The 21,610-nt window shown below is 39.5% G+C and overlaps 1 protein-coding gene across 11 annotated transcripts in view; it reads left to right on the plus strand.

Moving 5' to 3' along the window:
- Positions 1-6,754, plus strand: part of NLGN4X (neuroligin 4 X-linked) — a 327,716-nt gene extending 320,962 nt beyond the window's left edge. For all 11 annotated transcript variants that reach the window (XM_077146947.1, XM_077146948.1, XM_077146949.1 and 8 more), the window contains one exon: positions 5,327-6,754. In XM_077146947.1, the coding sequence (XP_077003062.1) occupies positions 5,327-6,176 (850 nt within the window). In that variant the 3' untranslated portion in view covers positions 6,177-6,754. The remainder of the gene's footprint in view (positions 1-5,326) is intronic.
- Positions 6,755-21,610: the final 14,856 nt, after the last annotated feature.

The following is a 21,610-nucleotide window of genomic DNA, read 5'->3' on the forward strand; positions in this document are numbered from 1 at the left end:
TGAAATCTCCCAGCCACTGAAATTTTATTTTGTCTCGTTTCTCTCTTCCCCCTTGCAGTCAAGAAGGTTTTCTCAATCCTGTGATGCTGGATCCTGGCTCATTCTGGGATTACTGTCCCACATTGCCAAGGAGATTTTCACCCCTGGAAATCATGTCCCACGTAGTGGGGAGAGCAGTGAGTTTACCTGCTGAGTTGTCTTAGAGAGAAAAGCCACATCTGAGCAACAAAATAGGTTTTCTAGGGGTGACTCTTGGGCCTAATTTTAAGTAGGCTTAGCCTATCCCTTGCAGGATTAAATTTCATAGGGACACATCCAAAGATCTAGGGCTCAGCCTATTGATTTGGTTTTTTCTACTGCTTGTGAGAATATCAGGAATTCTCCAATTGGGGAAGTTGAACATTTCCTCCTCTCTCTTCAGTCCCTCAAGGGGACTTTGCAAGCAATTCTTTATTCACTGCCCAAATTATAACTGAGTTATTTTTAATGGCAGAACTCTATTTCCTAAAATCATCTATACAGCACATGTGGCCTATGCCATTGGTTGTGGAACATGGGACAAAGAGATATAAGATGGCCCAGGACCAATACCACAGAAATATGGCTGGGTTGCCATTTTGGTGTGTATTTAGGGTGATTTTGGATTTCTTACAATTATTGAAATGGCTGGAACAGATGGGGACGTAGTGAGGACATAAACTTGAAGGGATAGCTTTGTCTTGACTGGAGCCGAAATCTCCAAGTTGGGATTCATTCAGGTTGCAGGGTATGGAAGATAGAGGGCCTTGAATAGCTGTCTGAAGAATATGGAGTTTGGCCAATCGGGAGCTATTTTTGTTTCTTCAGAAAATGTTGAGCATAACTGAAATAAAACTTTAGAATATTAATGCACTGAATTTTCTACATTCATTTAAAAGGTAATCTGAGCAACTCACATCATCCTAAATAGGGCAGTTTATTTAGAACTTCCTCGAATGTGCAAGGCAAAGCACAATTTCAGATGTTCATGAGTAGGCAGTGACATTTCCATTGTGGTTGGTATAACAAGAAAATGGAGGATTTAGCTGTTGGGTGGAGTCTAGTGATTTATGTATTTATAAATCAATCACAAAGGCTTAAGAGTTGTTGCTAGTTCTTTATGTGTTTTAAGTTGGGAATTAACCTGGATAGAACTGTACAGGAGAAGGAGCCCTTTGTACCTAGGGGGCTGTTTCTTTCATCCAAGTGAAGGGAATGAACCAAAATGTTCACAGTCAGGGAACAATATATGGTTAACAACAGCCATGGCTGCTGACGTTGTGTTGAATGAGATGCTGTACTAAGTTCTGCAGAGCAAATACTCAGGCAATGGTTCGTAGATTATGATGGAATGATTTTGTGAGCCATCACTGTTTCCTTCAAGTACTAGAGAGACAGGAGTTTGAGTATTAGATGTCCTATATCTATCACAGTTAACATATTACCTTCAAAGAGAATTGCACTGCACCAAGATAGGCTTCACTGCTGTCATTTGACACGTCTGGCATCCTTCCATACCTTGATGTTCCTGAGAGTTCACAATATGCCAAGAAAAATTGGTACTTTGACACTTTTTTATATAAATTGTAAAGGTGACAATTCTAACCTGTTATCTATATTTAAAAGTACAAGTATCTGATATGGCAACCTCTCTGTTCTCTTGAATGAGAACAGAAAAATAATGTTGGAAAAGTGCCCTTAGTAGGTGTGAGAGGGAGGGAGAAAAATAAAGAAATATGAGAGGAAGATAAAGGAAGAATGGAGGGCAGGCGGGAGGGAAGCGGGGAGGGAAAGGAAAGAAGAGAGAGTAAGGGAAAGACAATTGAATCCTGCTTGGACGTCATCATGTTGCAGGTACTATTTTCTTCACTGTCTTGAGGGAAAGGGTTCATCCATCCTTGAGAAAGCAGGATCAGTAAACTTGGTAGAAGAGAGGAGGCAAGGAAGTTCTCAGTCAGCCTCACGAATGGTTGAAAACTTTGGTTGGAAACAGACACTGGCAGTCAGTAAATGGCAAAGCCCTAAGAAGTCATTGCTACCTATTTATTTTTTAATTAACTTATTTCATGTCATTTCATGTCAGTAGGGAAGGCAAATGCCATCTCTGTGCCTGGGAAGAGGTCCTTTGAAGCTCTAAGGCTCTTTCCATGCTCCAGGCTGGAGTCAAGAATCAAAACTGTGTGAAGAGCACAATGCAGGCTTATGCATTAAGGATTATTGTAGAAATGAGCCAAACTTGGAAAGCTTTGATAAATGAGAAATAATGTCAAGAAAACTATACTCCAAGATTTTTAAATGCATATGCACAATTAAAACCCTTTTCACAGACAAAAATATTTTGAGCTAATAGATGGAAAGGATTTGATCATAACTGGCAGTAAAGTTCCGATCTTCGTTGGTCCTGTATCATCTCCATTGGAATTCCATCTGGGATGAGGTGGATGAAAAGGTAATGGAGAAAAATCCATCTCTATGCATTTTATAGTGCCACACAGTAATCTAAGCAAGCAAATAACACACCACATATTGAAGACTTGAAAAGCAACTGGAATTCAGAAATGGGAAGATGATTCTCTAAAGACAAATAAAACCAACATATATTTTGACTTTTTGACTTTGTTCTCAGTACTTTCTGATAGGAGAGAATGGCATCAATGTTTCATTTGCTTCAGATGCCGCCTCTCTTTTTGATTTGGTTGGTACCCAATGATTAGCATATATTCAACTGCTGCCATATCTCTGACAAAAGCAAAAAAAGAGGCACTCAGGGAGGGGACTTAGAGAGTTTCAGCAGAAGTCTGGTTTCGAAGGTGATTTTTACTGATGATAAGTACTCTGGGCTGAATCTTCTCTATTATCCTGTGCAGAGAAGATGTTTCTAAATACTTGGCACAAAGGTCAGTTTTCTTATTGAGTTCGAATGCCAAATATTAAATTGCTAGCTGTGAGAATGACCTTGTTACACCTAAAAGCATGTTCACCGATATCTTAAAAGAAATCATATTACCTCTTTCTAGCGAGTAATGGAAACCACAAGACTTGGAATTGCATTGGGCCATCGATTGCCAAGATGACATCTCAAATAAAATATGATGTGGGAAAATTTACACATTAGGTGTGAAGGAATAGGGATGAGATATGAATTGAAGAATTTCCAGGAAAACAAGACTGATTCTATTTCTTTCTATCCTTAATCATTATAATCTTTAATTTTTACTCATAGGAATTAAAACACTTCATAGGTTACAGGAAATCTAAAACCCAAAAGACTGATGTGTGACATATCGATGTTAGCATTGTTTGAGTGTTTGACTAGAGAAAACAATTTGGGTTTTGGTGATCTCTATGAGTTTATCTGGAGTTTAGAATTCTGACTTTGCATCTCAAAGAACGTTAATAGATGGCATCAGGCTCAAGCTTACTCATCTGGATTTGCCAAATCCTCTGCTCTGTTCTTTGAGAACAATAAATGAATTTCTTTACATTACAAATATACACTGAATCCCTTCAAAAATAGCCCAGTATTCAATATGATCCAAATAGTGTTTTCCTAGATATCTGCTCCTCAATAAATGGTCTGATGGCTCCAAATGCAATTTAGTAAAATCAGATCTGTAGAAAAATGGTAGGAATCCTTACTACATTTCAGTTTTTTCCAAAACAATAAAAATCAACAGCAATGTTTCTACAACAGATCTGGTTAAATAGAAATTGTTGATTTATGCCAGAAGACTGAACAGTCATGAGATGGTCTGTTGAATCCAACCTTTTCCAAAATACACACCAATACCAAAACATTGGGAAAATTTTTTTTCAAATCTACTGCTATTTATATCTGAAAATATAAACAGGAAATCTATTTAATATAAATAAATTAGGACGTACAATATCACCTTTCATGTTTTTCATCCTATTAGTAAAATCAAATCACAGGATGCCTTAAGTTAAGAGGTAAACCTTTTTTTATTGTCTTTGTAATTATGATCATTTCCCTTCTGTCTATGCCCATTTCTATAAAGAATAATAAATTGTCAAGCACACTTTATATCCACAAAACTCCTCATTTATTGCATGGTGTGTTACGTCTCTTAAACACATTGATTTCACCATGTCTGAATATACCATCTTCTCAGACCTCTGCCGTTTAATGGAAGGTCGTTAGTTCTGTCCCCACCTCAGATCTTCAAATGGTTTCCAAGTAGCATTCATGGTTTAATTTATTCTAGTTTTTATATAAGCATTTGTCTTTCAAGTAGAGAATAAACAAATGCTGCTTGTTTCTATTTGCAAACATCTTGTAACTATGATTATTTCACTTTACATATACTAAGTATTAAACCTGCAATATCCATTTACTTCAAGAGCAATTCCTTGGTGAGAAAACCAGTGGCTCCTTTTTGAACAGCTTCACAAAATCAGTGCTTGCAACCTCAGCCCTACTGACATATGAGGCTGGATTATTTTCCTCTGGGGGTGGGGAGCAGGAGGTGGGTGCCCTCCTGTGTATTATAGGATTTTTATCAGCATCCCTGGTCCCCTATCCACTAGATGCCAGTATCATTCCCAACTGCACGTATGGCAAAGCCAGTCCATCTCCAAACATCATCAGAGGAGCCCAGAGCGGCAAATTGCCTCTGGTTGAGATGCACACCTTAAACCTGCAGTACTGAAAGTTTACCCTGAGTCAACACCTCTCCCTTTTTCATTTTTCATGATAATTTGATGCATTTCCTAAGAACCATTAGCATGGCATCTTGAAAGATGAGGGCATTTTAAGGAAGAGACAATATGGTAGATGCCTTTTGGATTAACGGGGAATTTGAAGGAAGAGGCAATGTGGTAGATGCCTTTTGGATTAATGGGGAATTTGAAGGAAGAGGTTGCAACATGGTAGATGCCTTTTGGATTCATGGGGAATTTGAAGGAAGAGGTTGCACCATGGTAGATGCCTTTGGATTAACGGGGAATTTGAAGGAAGAGGCAACATGGTAGATGCCTTTGGATTCATGGGGAATTTGAAGGAAGAGGTTGCACCATGGTAGATGCCTTTTGGATTAATGGGGAATTTGAAGGAAGAGGCAACATGGTAGATGCATTTTGGATTAATGGGGAATTTGAAGGAAGCAGCCACATGCTAGACATGTTTTGGATTAATGCACCCTGCGTCAGTTCCTGTCTGAGTGTTTTGTGCTTTTCAGTAAACAGACGCAGTGAGTTGATGCCTTATCGTGCCTCACTCCTGGAAGAGGTTTGCAGGTCCAATGTGGAAGAGTGTGACTTTTCTTTGTTCTCTCTCCTCTGTCCCCAGTGATCCTAATCAGCCAGTTCCCCAGGACACCAAGTTCATTCACACGAAACCCAACCGCTTTGAGGAAGTGGCGTGGTCCAAATACAACCCAAAGGACCAGCTATACCTGCACATCGGCCTCAAGCCGAGGGTCAGGGACCACTACCGGGCCACAAAAGTGGCCTTCTGGCTGGAGCTCGTCCCTCACTTGCACAACCTCAACGAGATCTTCCAGTACGTGTCCACAACTACCAAGGTCCCCCCTCCAGACATGACGTCCTTCCCCTACGGCACCCGCCGCTCCCCCGCCAAGATCTGGCCAACCACCAAACGCCCCGCCATCACGCCTGCCAACAATCCCAAACACTCCAAGGACCCGCACAAAACGGGGCCCGAAGACACCACCGTCCTCATCGAGACCAAGCGGGACTACTCCACCGAGCTCAGCGTCACCATCGCCGTGGGCGCCTCGCTGCTCTTCCTCAACATCCTGGCCTTCGCTGCGCTCTACTACAAGAAGGACAAACGGCGCCACGAGACGCACCGGCGCCCCAGCCCCCAGCGGGACAGGACGAACGACATCGCCCACATACAGAACGAGGAGATCATGTCGCTGCAGATGAAGCAGCTCGAGCACGACCGGGAATGCGAGTCCCTGCAGGCGCACGATACCTTGAGGCTCACCTGCCCTCCAGACTACACGCTGACCCTGCGCCGCTCGCCCGACGACATCCCGCTCATGACACCCAACACCATCAGTATGATCCCAAACACACTGGCAGGCCTGCAGCCCTTGCATACCTTCAACACGTTCAGCGGAGGGCAAAACAGTACGAATTTACCCCACGGACACTCGACCACAAGGGTATAGCTCTGCGGCTGCCTTGGACACCCCCCACTCAGCCGCCCGGCTCGGCGCAAAAGGCAGGACGCACCATCGCCGCGAATCGGCTGAGAACTTTCCAGCGCCAACAGGAGCAACTTCCGACCCCCGTGAAATGTGAAAAACGTACGTCGCTGGTTGCAGGACTCTTTTTAAAGGTTTCCACCGCTCCAGAGATCGTGTCATGTGGTCGTTTCCAGGACCTGGATGTCTCCACCCTAACCCTAGCAGCTGTCGATTCTGGAACTCAGCCAGGGACACGATACTTTGTGTTTTTTTTTTTTTTTTAATTCCAGTTTAAAAATAAACACGTAAGCGTTCTTTATGTGCCATATGATGGATGGCTCGACTTAAGAGAAGAAAAAAGTCTGTGGGCTTCTACCCAGTTCATGGAGCTGCACTCCAGAAGGGAAGAAAGAGTAGAATTTTATTATTAAAATTAGAGAACTGACTATGCAGTAAATACCTATAGTTCTGTGCAAAGAGATGTTTTGCCAGCCTGGACTATATTTAAGATACTTTGTAAAAATAAAAAAAAAAAAGTAATGTATATAGCTGTGAGTTTAAAAACACACCCGGGGGTGGGGGTGGGGGGGAAGAAACAACAAAAAAAGCTTTCATTGGTGTTTTCAGTTTGAAAGAGCTTTTAGCAGGGTCGTGCGATCAGTTGTACTCTGTATGTATATGAATATATATATATACATTAGTCATATCACCTCTGTTTCCTCCCAGACAAAGGGGGCTTTTCTTCCTAATTACGTGCGGTAAACAAAGACCTGGGTTTTTCTAACTCATTTCACTCGTAGAAGAATGTAGCATCATACAGAAGAAAAAGATGCTCCGTGTGGCCTGCCGATTTCGCCATTTCGGGTTGCCCATGTGCATGTGACGGCATTCTTAGGAGACCGTTGTTTTTAGGAAACTTTCATTTTTGTGTGTTAGCCTTCATGAAATCGTGTCACAAAGCTGGGTCCCCTTAGAGCAGAATATATTTAAAGCTTGCTGAATTAGAGACACACACACATGCAGAGCAGAACAGCAGAAAGGGGGGGGAGGGGCGGGAATACAAGTCTAATTCTGTAGTTCTGGTCCTTTGAATACATTTAGCAAGAGAGCCTTTCCACCCCAGGAACCTGCCAAAAGGAAAGAAAGCGTGCCTTTCCTCAGGCTGGGTGGGTGGAGGGAATCCAACTCTGTGTCCCCCACCCCCAGCAGCTGCGGAGTGATTTGGCTGGCAAAGTACCTGCTTGGTTTTGCTAATCAGATGGAAGGAGGACATGCGTCTTTTCTTTTCGTTGAAGCAGTGTGTCCCTTTATTATCAGTAAGCAGGGTTTTCTTTTCAATGTTATATCTCCTTTATGGGGTAAAACATATGCTTGTCTGAAAATATTGCTTTCCTGTGGATTTATGTAGTAGTCACCATTCAATACGGATTGCAGAAAGAAGGTAGAAAAAAAAAAGGAGAGACATAACGTTAAAGTGCTTTGCATGGGTTTTCCAGAAAGTTTGGATATCTTTGCTGTCAAGATAAAAATGAAAATTATTAGCACATTATAGACGGCAATCTGGGGGTCAGAGATTTGTCCTAACACGTATCTGTTAATCTTTTTCCTTTTCCTTTTCCTTGAGGAATGTTTTGAGTATTACTGAGTGGAATGAAAAAAGAAATAATGGTTACTGTATATTTTGTCTTTCAAAAATTACATTATCAAGAAATAATAACCAGAGATATTAGATTAATTCTCTAGGCTGAATGGTGTTTCTTCTAGAAGCTCAGTTTTAAATTTCATCACCAGGCAGGTATATTCCTTCCCCCATCAGAGAGCCCCCAGTTTCTTCATACCTTTTCACTATCAACCTTTGAAATGTGAATCCCTAAAATAAAACCATAGTGATAAGTCAAAGTCTTTGAAAATTCCCTGTAGAGGAAAAGAATTCATAGAAATCCATAGAAGTCACAGAATAAATCCTGATGTTGATCTTGGTTTCAATTGGAGCATGAGTCTCTGCAAATGCACATGTGAAATTTTAAGATCCCAAATTAGCTCAAGGTGAGGTAAGTTTTCCCCTACACCTAGAGGTGCCATGCATAAGATTTTGACCCTGATGTGTTTATTAAAGTTATTATCAGGCCATTTCTGCAAGCTATGTGTTACCCCAGCAGGGCCACAGCAAATGAGGTCTCCAATGAAAATTAAAAAGGGAGTAATGCTTGGCGTCAAAGTCAGTTCGGTATTTTGCAATGTGAATCCCAGTATTTGTTTAGTATTTCCAATTGTCTTCTGCTAGCAATATGTACAGTAAGACGTCAGGCTTGTGACATTTGGATAAAGAAAAAGAATTCCTGTTAAGTGAATACCTTTAGCTTTTACAAAGGATTATGATCAAGAGCAATTTAATACATCTTAAATGATATCTTATTTCTACATGGAAAGAAGTGATAGAATCTTCATAGAGTTCTATGAGAATAAAATATACTTGCTATATATAAAAAGAAAAAAAAGAGAAAAAATGAGATAAAAAGAGAAAAAAAATTACTTTCCTAGGCTTTTATTCTTGACCTTCAAAGGCACGCAGGGTTTACTGGTTTCTTGGGCTATTATTTTGCAATTTTGTTTTTGATTTTGCCTTAAGTAATGATAGAAGATATATATGGCTGGATACATATGTATAAACTTTTCAGCAGCATTTTTAATAATAAAATATCACAGTATTTTCTAATGCTTTGTGCAAATAATTACGCGTCCGTTCTTTCTTTCTTTTTTTTTTTCAGGTGGTCTGTTTGATTGATGTTTTTCTTCCTTAAAGGCTTTTTTAATTGTAAAAGCTAACTATACATCTAACATAACCTGTAACCAGACACAGTTGCTTAGTAATGAACTGGTTTCTTAATAGGTTTCTAAAGCACATGTTTACTACCTGGAAATTTCTGCTGACCTGTCTGCAGAGAATGAAGCTGTGAATACCGAAATTCACTGTAAGAAGAGGCTTCCTGAAAATGGAATGCTTGAATTTATAATGTTCCTCCCTATGTACTTGTGTTTGACATAATTATGCCTTAAAGCTTTAACAGAAGAGGCCTACTGGGGTGAATCTTCAAGTGACAAGTCGAGGCTCTGCTGAACAAAACCAAAGAGACCACATACTGCTAGTCTGCCCTTGAGAGCTAGTCATTCATAAGAAGGCCACTCATTAACTCACTTAACACTCACAACCTGACCGTGTACTACTCCTCTTTTAAAACCAAAGAACCTGAGAATCAAAACTTTTAAGCAGCTTGCCTAAGGTCATGCTGCTATGAGGCAGCAGAAGTCAAATTCAAACCAAGGGAACATACCTTCAGAGCTGGTCTTTCCACTGATACGTTATACTGCAAAACTGGTCAGCCGTTTCACACAGAAGAAAACTATGCCAACTAATGAGCAGATGAAAACAGCCAAAACTGTGACTTTCTGCCACATGTGAAGCCAAATCCTTTGGGCATTGATTGGTTTGAGGTGATTCTCTTGAGTATGCATTATATGGTAGAAGTTACAGTGGCTTAATGGAAATGCCATGTTTAGGGATCAAAAGTTGAATCCTCCGCAAGATGTAGCTAGGAGAAGTAGCTGAATTGCATTCACCAATGAACATTTTCTTGTTAGCTCCCGAGTAGCTCAAAGAATGGTAAAAATATGTCCATTCATCCTTTTGGCAAACCTTTCTTGAGCAGTTCATCGTCCCAAGTTTGTATGTTGAGGCTGGAGTTAAATGAAAAGAAATGCCTCCTTCCATTATAGAGCTCAGAGGGGGAAGGCAGAGAAATTTTTTTTAATCTTGCCAATGGAGGTCATGATGATTATAGAAGATGAGTTACATTCTCTTAACCAGGTCTTGGACCACTGGGAAGCTTTCTCTACAAAACTACCCCCAAACCTCCTCTTTCCAAATCAGTGGGCATGCATGCAGATGCAAAACTGGTGATGGGCTGAGGTTGGATAGGACTTTACATTCTAAAGCTTTAAAGTGAAAATGCAAAGCATGTCTGGGAAACCACAGCTTATGTGGCATGGCTGAAATACAAAGGGGTGTTAGGAAAGGTCTGGGAAATGAGGTGAAGGGTTGACCAGAAGATAAATGGCTCAAAGGATGTGGAATGGAAGGTGTCTTAGTCTGAAGACAATTGGGAGAGAGTATATCCTTTTTTTTTTAAGTGATGAGTTGATTGTAAAATTTATTTTAGTGCTTCTTATATATTACTGTGTGGGGCATTCACCTGAAGATCTGGGGGAAATATTTCAATGGTGGGATGGTTTTGCGTCTGCACTTCCAACAAGATTCATCCTAAAGTATGTTCAACCCAGGTGTAAATCGAATTGCATATGGAGAAAGGGCCTTTAGGATCATCACTTACCTTTATCATTACCATCAGTTGCATAACTTAGAAAACCTACCAATAATTGTGGGTTTTGCTGGAGGCAAGGGGATTGTGGAAATGGGTGAGATTTTGTACTATTGCACATTTAGCCAGAGGAGAAAAAAACCTAGTTGGAATTAATAAATGGAATGTATGTAAAGGGGAGCCTTTGGGCCGGTTTCTGAGGTTGTTGGCTCAGGAAGGGATGGGCCAGAGAGCCTGTGGGGCCTGAGATCTAGAGCTGGGAGAAGCCCTGAAAGCAGATGTTTTCTAAGCCACTCCTCCTAGGAGCTGAACTCAGGGGTTTCCATTGACAAAGGAAGGAATTGGAGAGAGGCAATGCTGGAACCTTAAGATACAACCCTAATGTTTCCCCAGAAAATCTGGGAAATTAGTGCCCAATTTCAAATAGTAGTTGTATCATTATGCTTTAAATACAAAATCTGTCACATCGATTTTATTGTCTCATATTTTAACCTCACCACCTTACTCTGGTTATATAGATTAGGTATAAATATAATTTAGTAATATATTTATTATCAGGCTGTCTCTATTATAGGTTTTAGGTATTATTTCAAGTACTTAAGGAGTAATTACATTTTAAATTATTATAGTAAAAATAGTAATACTTCGTGAGTATATGCATTACTTAGAAACAAATTCCTAATGCGAGTATTTTGAGACTAAGTATTGAGTCAACTATTAATTAAACGTGATTAAAGAGTAATCACGTTTCATGTTTGAAGAATTTCAAATGACAGTCAAAATATTTTGCTAGATACTATTCTAAATAAGTACATGCATTAATTAATTTAATCCTTATACCAGTCAGATGATGTGGCTTCTTTAATTCTACTGATGATGAGATTGAGGTACAAAAAGCTTAAATGAATTGTTCGAAATTGCACAGCCAGGAAATAAAACGTCCACGGTTTGAGCACAGGCTGTCTTGCTATCAAGTGCATATATACTTGGAATCTGTGTTCTAATATGTCTAGCCTTTAGCAATATCCTTCCTCCTGTAGAGAACTTGAAAAATGTAAAAGAAACACACTCACCATAATTTTGACGTACCTTGAGAACACCGCTAGTTTTAAAACGATTTTTCATGCACACGCACGTTCACAAATAGATACATTCAGAGGGCATACACAATTTTATAGTCAGTTACAATTTTAAAAAATTCTTCATTTTACTGATTTTGTGATTTTAGTTTCTTTTGCGTCATTAAACTTTCGAAGGTTATTTATTCCAAAAGCAGCTTTTAAAGAAACTCCCTATGCCTGCCTCTTTTCTGACTTCTGACTATGGAATGTCAATCTTGGCTTATAAAAGTTAGCAAAAAAGGTGATAAAGATGCTTCATACATAATAACTGGCAAAGGAAAAGGAAAACGTGGTGCTCCATAATGTTTGCCTAATGTTTCATAAAACGGTTTTAGAAATAAAGCTGTGGTGGGAAAGCCTAACCTACCTGTACAGAACTAAAGATTCTCAGGTATGGGTTATTTAAACGGATACTGTCTGAAATGGGTGATGACTGCAATAACCCACTATCCCAGACTTTGCGACTGGGAGAAATGATTTCTGTTTGATCTGGCTGCAGTTACTGAACACATCTGGCTAGATCAAAAGTGCTTTTATGTTCTCAACAACTTCGGAAGTCCAGATGCCCAGGTCCAGGCGAGTGCAGGTCCCAGGCTCTGGGAATAACCTCTTCCATTTAATGTCCCTCAGGAGGATTTGATTCCGCCTTCAGGGTCCCATCATAAAATCACGTGCTCTGTTTCCCATCCTATCTTTCCACCTCCCCCAACACTTGGAGTCTTGACTTGGGTTCCAAGAGGTCCACACTCATGTTAATTTAGGGGTGCATGGAAGATGCCATGTAATGTGGAGGGCTAAAGATGTGTATGTTTGATTCATGATTGGTGTGACCAGCGGGAGTAGCAATTTCCATAATGTTGGCAGAAGAGGATGCCTGCTCATGTGTTTGTAGATTTGTGTGTGTTAGAATAAATATACTGTCATCCACGTTGTAGATGATGCAGCGGATGCCAGTTGCATTGGGTTTGGTGCCATCCAGATTCAATTTTACATTTACCTTTGTCCTCTTTGGAGCTTTGAATCCCAGGAACAACTAGGAAACATAGTTTAATAGAACATTCAACTTGGAGTCAAGATTCCTAGAGCATATGGTTTACTACTTTAGTTTCTCCACCGAGAGAGCCTTATATTCAATTATCGCATTTACCACAACATGCTTTCCTGTTCACGTGCATCGAGAGAAGTATTGAAACCAGACAATGCAATATTGCTACTAAAAAGCGTCGATAATTTAACTTTCATTTTGTTAATCCACCATATAATTAAATAAGCCAATAACTCGGGGGTCTCTTTAGGGAATATACGTAGTATGATTTGAGCCTGTGCTAGGTTTAGCCATAACACATCAGAGAGCCTATACAAAGTATCTCTGGTAGATTGACTTAAACACCCAGAAAACATGTTATTCATCTTAATTCCATCCGTGTGGGGTGAACCCATTTTGAAAATAATGGGTTTTGGGTTCAAGTGTGGCCACCTTCATCAGTGTGGGTCCTAACCCAGTTTACGGGAATCCTTTATAAGCAGAAGCGTTTCAGGCACACAGAGAGGGGAAGTCATGGGGTCGGGGTTGGAGGGTGAACACTGAAAGTTACAGGAACAAGACAAAAAAGGAGTGGACCTCTCTATGTGATGAGAAGGGAACCTGAGGATTTACCAGCCAACCAAAAGGCTACTGCCCCAGGGAGAAAGTCAGCCGTCCAGCCTTGGACACCAATAAATTCCCAGTACTTAAACCCCTACATTGTATGGTATTTGTCACAACAGCTGGGAAAGGAAAATGATGTCCCTACAGCCACAGCCGTTTCCCTGAATTCAATATAATCTAGGACTGAAGTTCAATTTCATACACTTTCAATTCATTATCTCATTTCCTCTGTTAATAGAGAGATAGGTCGATAGTCTGTGCTTGCTTTCCTGTCTTTAATGACGTTTTGAAGATGGAATTCTTCCCCCCACCCCTTTTTTTTTTTCATTGATGCGGTCTTTGAGCAGCTCGGCAAAAACTCAATGCCTCCCTCCCCTAAAATTAATAACGACAGTGGGAATGAAAATGACGATGGCGCTCCAGCTCATCAGAATTTCTCATACTTACAAAGCAAGGATGCAATAGGAAAAAGTCCTGCTGGAAGTATAGATGAAGGCAGAAGGGCCAATGGTGTGAAATGAAGACCAGGCTAAAGCTAGACCAGGTCCAAAGCAAGGCAGACCTGATCCAGGAGAAATGGAGACCCCCATGGGGGGAAAGCATGGGGAGAAGTGAAGCCAGGGCTGGGCCAAGGGAGCTCATTTAGTTCTGCTGGGATTCCCTGTTCCAGGACAGGTTATCTTTACAACTACTCTCTTCCAATGAGCCATTTTTCCTTGCAATACCCTCAGAAATCAACACTTAAGCCATCATTATTAATACAGAAATTCTTTCTGACCCAAGAACGGTTTGGAGTGTGGGTTGGCAACTTCTAAGCCTCATTCTATTACAGGTGTTGATGCAATTTATTACGAATCTCGTGAACTCCCATCAGTGCTGTGAAATAGGAAAGATCAGAAATGAGCAGGTAACAGAGCTGCTCTGTCACTTCTGCCGACTTAGTGCTCCTTTTTTGGATTGTCTCTTATAGGGATTTTTTTTTTCATGAATATTCTACTTGAACACAAAACCCAAACCGATGTTTTTTATACTGTTTTTGTTTGCATCCGATAACACATCAGTATGGGCTAGCATCGTGTTTTTCCCTTTGTGCTATGAAGACAAAATCACTGTCAAGGCTAATTTTACATGAGACACACCAAATCTATAGTTAGGAATCCTATTCTGTTTCATCCTAAAATTTTAACAATGATCCCATAAATCCAGTGTGTCAGCATGAAGGGATAGCAAAGTAATTCTTAGCAGTTGTTCTTTATGACAGCAGGTTGCATTTAAACTGTCCCATCAACTTAAGTTCTTCTAAGCAGATAAATCAGATCGGAGCAGACTATTAAATGATGGGAATGGACAAGTATCAGCACTGCTTTGAAAAGACAGGTGTCAAAGTGAAAAGCTAATGCAGTTTGTGGTCTGAACCAAAAAACCCATCCTATTTCAAAGAGCAAAGCGTATATACGTTTTTTGCCAGCCTTTTGAAAAGAAGATCCAGCATTAAGGGTCAGATGAAATACTAGCTTGTAAATAAGATCAATTGTATGCATGTCTATTTTTATTATTCATGATTTAGTATTGAAGCTCTCATTTTAGACGATCGAAGCCATATAATCCATAGCATACCAAAGAGAAAAAGAAGGAAAAAAACTCATCTCTCCATGACCTCTCGTTGATTGTATGGCAGAAACCACTTTCCAACCCAACATATGGAGAAGCAGTGCCATGCTCTTTGATGGATCTTTTTGGATGGAATGTACATTAGCACTAAAGTGGGCTCACTGATTTTTCTCAGGATGTGTTTGCAGAACAGTAACTGACAACACCCTTTCTTGCAGAATTGCAAAGAAAGGAAACATATTTTGAGAACGTATTCATTTTTTTTAAGCAACATATCCATACTCCCGAGATGTCCAAACAAAACGCATAGAAACAGTCTTTCTTCATCAACAATGGGGATAAATACTCAACCTTGGAAAAGAAAAGACTTGGTAGCGTTGTGACAAAGGTGCTTGCCATGTTATCCATAGAAGGCATTTGTCTTAATGATAACCAGACATCCAGGAACTGTGGACCAGAAGTAGATGGCTTGGGATCCAGGCTGGAGGAAACCATTTGAAGGTCTGTTGATTTTACACAGACCACCTCCTCTCTGCTAACGTGAGACAGTTTCTGCCCTGCTTGCATGCCTGAATCTAATTAAAGATAAGATAAAATTGCAGCTTTGAGGATTTAGCATAAACTAGTATAAATTTAAAAGTTTCCTGGGTAACCTGGTTCTTTTTCATCTTTGTTTCCAGGCAATATTTGGAAGAAGGAGGTAGAGGAGGGCTCTGGACTTCTAAGAAGTCTAACAGCCTGAAATCACAGCAGTTGTTTTTCTTTCCCCCCTTTTGCTGTATTTATTTGCTCTTTAGAAATAGCACTCAAGTGGGTCCTGTAGGGAGAAAAGAAATCAAAGAATATGCATGGATTAGGTTCCCCAGGAGCAAAGGAACCATATGTGGCCGAGAGAAGCTGAGCTATAGGTAAACAGAGAGTAACAGAAACTTTAGAAAATAACTCTGAACTCTGTTTAGGGATGGATATAAAACAAGGCAAGGGAAAGATTACTTTAGTCTGGGGTTTACATCACACATGACATGTGTGATCTTGAAAGTAAGCAAGAAGAGTGAACCACAGAGAAACCACTAAAGTTTCTTCAGCAGAATTAGCCCCCCAAAATTTTTAAAACCTGAACTTTGCCTTCCCTACATCATTGGTTCAAATTTGTAGTTCATTTCCATTTAATGATATGAGCCTATAATTTCTGATATTTTCTCTTGAGTATTTTTTTTTTAAATAAGGAAATGGATGCTCAACATCAAGGCAATGTCATCTTCATCATCCACATCCCTGGTTAAATTCAAGGCAGGGTTAAGATGGGAGACCTCTGTGTACAGAAGAATCTTTCTCTTCTCTCCGGGAATTCTATTTTTACTAGGTCAGTGCATACAGGAGGAGATGCCCCCTCCTCCTGTCTTCTCTCCTCCTCCTTTCTGCTCTTCCTTCTTTTCTTTTCCTCCTCTTCCTCCTAAGCATCTTAACCTCCGTGAAGAGTTGGAGACAAGAGATGACATTGAGAAATATATAATGTTGGGAGATTTCCACGATACTTTGACCCACAATGTCATTGGAAAACTTGCTTTACATTTCTTGAATGATAGGAAGTTTTCATATATATTCATATATAATCTCCTAATATATATATATATATATATATATATATATATATATATATATATATATGTAAAGAGAGAGCTCTATATCTGTCCTTAATGGGCATTCATTAACTGTTGATGAAAAAGAGGTCCCCAAGTCATGTAAAATTTTGTTTCATAATGCGACAGTTGTTTCTTTGTTCTGATTTCCTCTTGTCTGATCCTACAAAGCAGTATTTCAACGTAAACCTTCATTTCCTAGGACTATTTGAATTCTTTTCTCTTCATAAACACAGTCTTTATCCTTTATTTCTAATGAATGTTAACCTACAGTAACAAGATAAAAGAAGATGTTTAGGAAATAGAGTTCTTCTAATATTAGCATCTGGGTGACAAGTGGAAAAATGGGAAAATGGCATTTGCCTCCATCACAGACAGAGTAAATGCCAAGTTAGAGATACGTCGACGCCCGTGTGTGGCAACTCTCTCATTTTCACATTATTTCCCCACCAACACAAAGCCATTATTTGGTCATGTAAAAAGGTTGTAGCATCGGGGTCAATCTTTCACCATCCAGTTGGATTTAAATCTGTATTTTCTCCTGGAGAAAAACCAAAAGCCAGCTTCTAGCTTTATGCTTTAAAAAATAATTTTGCTGGCTAAAAATGTGCACATATATATACACACTCAGTATATGTATAGTAAGGATGTGTGTGTATGTATAAAACATACAATATATGGCGAATTTACACATATATATATATATCCCCCATAATCTCTACAAGGCACAGCCTTAATATGCTTTTAAGTTCGATTGTACCAAATTATGACTCCATAATACACAAGTGTTTCTGTTCTAAATAAACAACACCAGTATGTAAATAATTAGTTACATAAATATATGAAACTAATATAAATGATAAACTGATAAATATATATGTATATGTATATAATCTTTTTCCATTTGCCAGGAATGGACGTAGGTATGCAGGCATGTTGCTGGGTCAATAGCATGAAAATAAGAATTTTGCTGCATAGTTGTCAACTTATGTCTAATGCCATATTTCCCCTGTCTTTGGTGGAGGCGCACACCAATTTATAGATACTTGCATCATCACCAAGACATTTTTATCTATTGATAGAGTAAACCTAATTTGTATGTATGTATATTTAGATGTAATTTGTATGTATGTATGATGCATATTTAGAGGTTATTTTTGTTTTTCTAAGCAAAGATGTTTTCTAACATCTTGAACCTAACTTTTAACCTAATTTTTTTGTTTATTTGTTCATTTTTTACATGGGCAGGCACCGGGAATCAAACCTGGGTCTCTGGCATGGCAGGCAAGAATTCTACCTGCTGAGCCACCGTCACACCGCCCTAATCTGATTTTTATATATGTATATATTTAACCTAATGCATATTTAGAATTTTTTTTTCTTTTTTTTTTTGGCACGGGCAGGCACCAGGAATCAAACCTGATTCTCTGGCATAGCAGGCGAGAACTCTGCCACGGAGCCACTGTGAATTTGTTTTTATGTTTTTCTAAACAAAGATGCTTTCTATGAAGTTTATGAGGGTCCTTTGAAAAGTACAAAGCAGATAATCATTCTCTCTTCCAATCCTTTGTCCTGTCACAGGGAGACAATTTGGGAGTGGAATAGAAAGCCTCTATGGGACCAGAGTTCCATCTCCAGCTCCCACACTTGTTATTGGACCTTGGATATAGTATTCATATTTTTTTTATAATCTTTGTTCCCACATTGCATCTAGAGTGATGGTTTTAACCAGAAATTGGCAGGTGTTTTATGCAAAGGCTAGTGGTGCATATTTTAGGCTTCGTGAGCCCTAGATTTTCTCTCACAACTCATCTCTGCAGTTGTAACATGAAAACCACCACAGACCATTCGCTAACACATGAGCATGGAGTGAGCCAAAAAAGCTTTCTTGACAAAACCAGCTGGGTTCACCTGAGGGCCATAGTTTGGTGAGCTGTTTTCTAAATCAATGTGTATGAAGTACTTAGAAAATTCCCAGCCTATTGTAGATATTCTAAAAAGAATTGTTGCTCTATTCATGGGCCAAGCCAGTTTTGAGTACCCTCAGCATCCTTAGTTTTCTTTTGTTATGAAACATTTTTGGGAGCCAATTCTGTAGGATTTTAACATACTTTGTATGATTTTGTCCTTTCCTCATCCCAAGTATTCACGGTCTCTTTTACAACGTAAGAATCCCGTAAATGTCGTCATTACCTTCGCCTTGACTATGCCATGCTGGGATGTTTAGAGACGTCGTAAGACAGATCTAATGAACCTAAACCTAATATTGAATTATGAGGTGGTGATGGGGAGCCAGTTATGATTTCAAATGGAACTTGATAATTCAATAGGATGTTACTCACTTTTCCCATTTTGTATGGAAACCAGCCATAAATCAGTTAAGACAAAATTCTTCCCCTCTATGTGGAATACCTTAGGCATAGTATATTAACTGTGGATGTTGTATGAAATCTAGCTGAAACAACTTACTTCTTATATAACCAGAAATCATAGACACAGTGAAGCTTTCTGTCAAAGGAGGCCATCATCCACTGAGTTTGTTAACTATTGTCATTTCACTTAAATTGCCAATAAAAGGGAGACAACGTCCATTTAATGAGTCTTACTCAAGCGTAAACTGACTTCATCCATCGGGTTTCCATGCTGAAAGCTGAGCTTATGTGCAAGACTATAATATCTGGGATTCTTTTTCATTAGTTGTACCTAATATTTAGGACAAAAAAAAATTAGGGAATCTCTTGTTGAAAGACTTTACTATCAAATATTTTGATTTTAAAGTCCCAGAACTTTACCATTTCCTGTTGCCTTCTACATGGGCTCTTTGACTGATATAAGTGTATATCGCTGGTTACTGCAAACCTGGTTCACTTATACCATATGAGTTAGGTAAGAAATCCACAGAAATGTTGTCATTTGCTTGTTAGGATTATGTGTATTTTTTATTTTCTTCTTCGCATATTTTCATTTCCTTATTTTTTCACTGCTAATGCATTGGCATTATAATCAGAAAAATATTTTAATAGAGAAGTTAAGAATATTAGTGAATATTAATTCTAGAAACCAACATGAGGGCTGTCACTCTGTGCTCTGTGTCAGGAGAGAATGTATAAGCTTCAGGTAGGACAGGTGTTGGATGGGTGATGGAAGGTGATGGGGGATGGCGAGACATCCAGCGTGTACTACATTGAAATAAGAAAGGACGGTGTGAGTGGCCAGGCTTTCCTTCAGTCTTCCTGAAAGCTTGATCCTAAGGCACATATCACCTCATGCATACACAACCACAGGACAGTTGGACTTATTTTAAAGAGAAAGATTCTATGGTCTCAGGGTATTCCTTTCAGTTCAATCAACCCCCTACCCCCACCCCACCCAGGAACAAAATCCATCCAGTGAACCTGGATTTTATTCTCTAGCCACAGGGTGTGAGAAACTTTTTACAAGTGTGTGTGAGTGTGTGTGTGTGCATGTGTGTTGATTCACTAAGATTGCCAGTATGTCCTCTAAAAATATAAGACATTTTCCCCCATGTTCTTTTAGTTTGTTAAAGCTGCCGTAACCTAATATACTGGAAATGGATTGGCTTTTACAAATGGGTTTTATTAACTTACAATTTACATTTCTTAGGTTGCAAATATGTTCCAATTAAGGCATCAAGAGGGAGATACCTTCTCTGAGGAAGGGTTGCTGGCATCTGGGGTTCCTCGGACACATGGAAAAGCATATGGCGATGTTGGCGAGTCCTTCCCTCCTGGGTTTTGTTGCTTTCACCTCCGGTTCCAGTGGCTTTCTCTCTGAGCTTCTGTGGGTCATCTCTTAGCTTCTCTGGGGGTTGTCTTTCTAAGCTGTCTCAGCCTTTTCTGTCCTGTATCCTCTCATAAAGGACTCCAGTAAAAGGTCAAGACCCACCTTGAATGGGTGGGGTCACAACTCAAATAGAGATAACCCAGCCGAAAGGTCCACCCAAAAGCAGGTCTACACTCACAGGAATGGATTATAATAATTTTTAATCTTTTCAGGCCAAATTCCTAGTCAGCGAGCTCCGAGTCAGCAAAATTGTACATTGGGAATGCGCAGCATCTCCAATGAGAAAACTTCACTACTTTAAATATAAATAGGAGTACTTATTCTATTTAGATCTTGTGGAAATCAGTTCTAGGAAAATAACATGTTCCCCCATTTAGACATAACCATTTCTGCATCGTATGGAAGACCATGTCCTTTGCCAATGCATTTTATTACCTTTTTAAAGTGCTGATGTCAACATAATTTTATTACATCTTTAGTTTGAAATTTCATTTGAAATCCAATTTTCTTTTGAAGTTTATTGCATGACACCATGAAATAATTCCATTATCACCTGAGAATATGTGGTCCTTATGAAACTAGAGTATTTTAGGGCTGGGCAGACCAGTGCCTTGAAGTGGTAAATGGTTTGTACATAAAGTTCTTCCTTAAAAGCACCCTTTTCAAAAGATATTTGTTGAGTGATTATATTCATTTATTTAGTGATTCTAAGCCAGGTGCTGGGACACGGTGTCAAACAGAAGAACTTAACTCTTTAGCTTAGAAGATAAGCAATAGGTCATGGGAAAAGAGAGGTGCAAACTGACGTTAGTTTTAGAAATGTACATTCATCAATGGAATGAAATAGGTCAAAGAGTGGCTGTTTGGACACAGAGATCAGAGACTGCCTAGGAAAATTAATGTTGGAGCCAAGTCCTGCAGAAAGAGAAAGATGCCCAATATTAGAAATGTTTTGGAGGGAGGGAATTTCTAAGCCAAATGGAAATTGAAGGAAGGCCTGGGGGCTGGAATATGGAGTAGATGAGTAATGAGGTGTTGTTGCAAAGGTGAGCCCAAACCAAACCCGTGACCTTGTGTCCTGGTGAGAGAATGACTGCTTATTTTAAGTTCACTGGGAAGCTTCTATTTTAAGCAAAAGGATGATATGAGATATTTATCCGCAAAGCTTGGCTCTGCTGCTATGTGGAGAGCAGAAGACAGAGAGGCAAGACAAGAA

Source organism: Tamandua tetradactyla, chromosome X (genome assembly GCF_023851605.1).
Source record: "Tamandua tetradactyla isolate mTamTet1 chromosome X, mTamTet1.pri, whole genome shotgun sequence".
Lineage (NCBI taxonomy): Eukaryota > Metazoa > Chordata > Mammalia > Pilosa > Myrmecophagidae > Tamandua > Tamandua tetradactyla.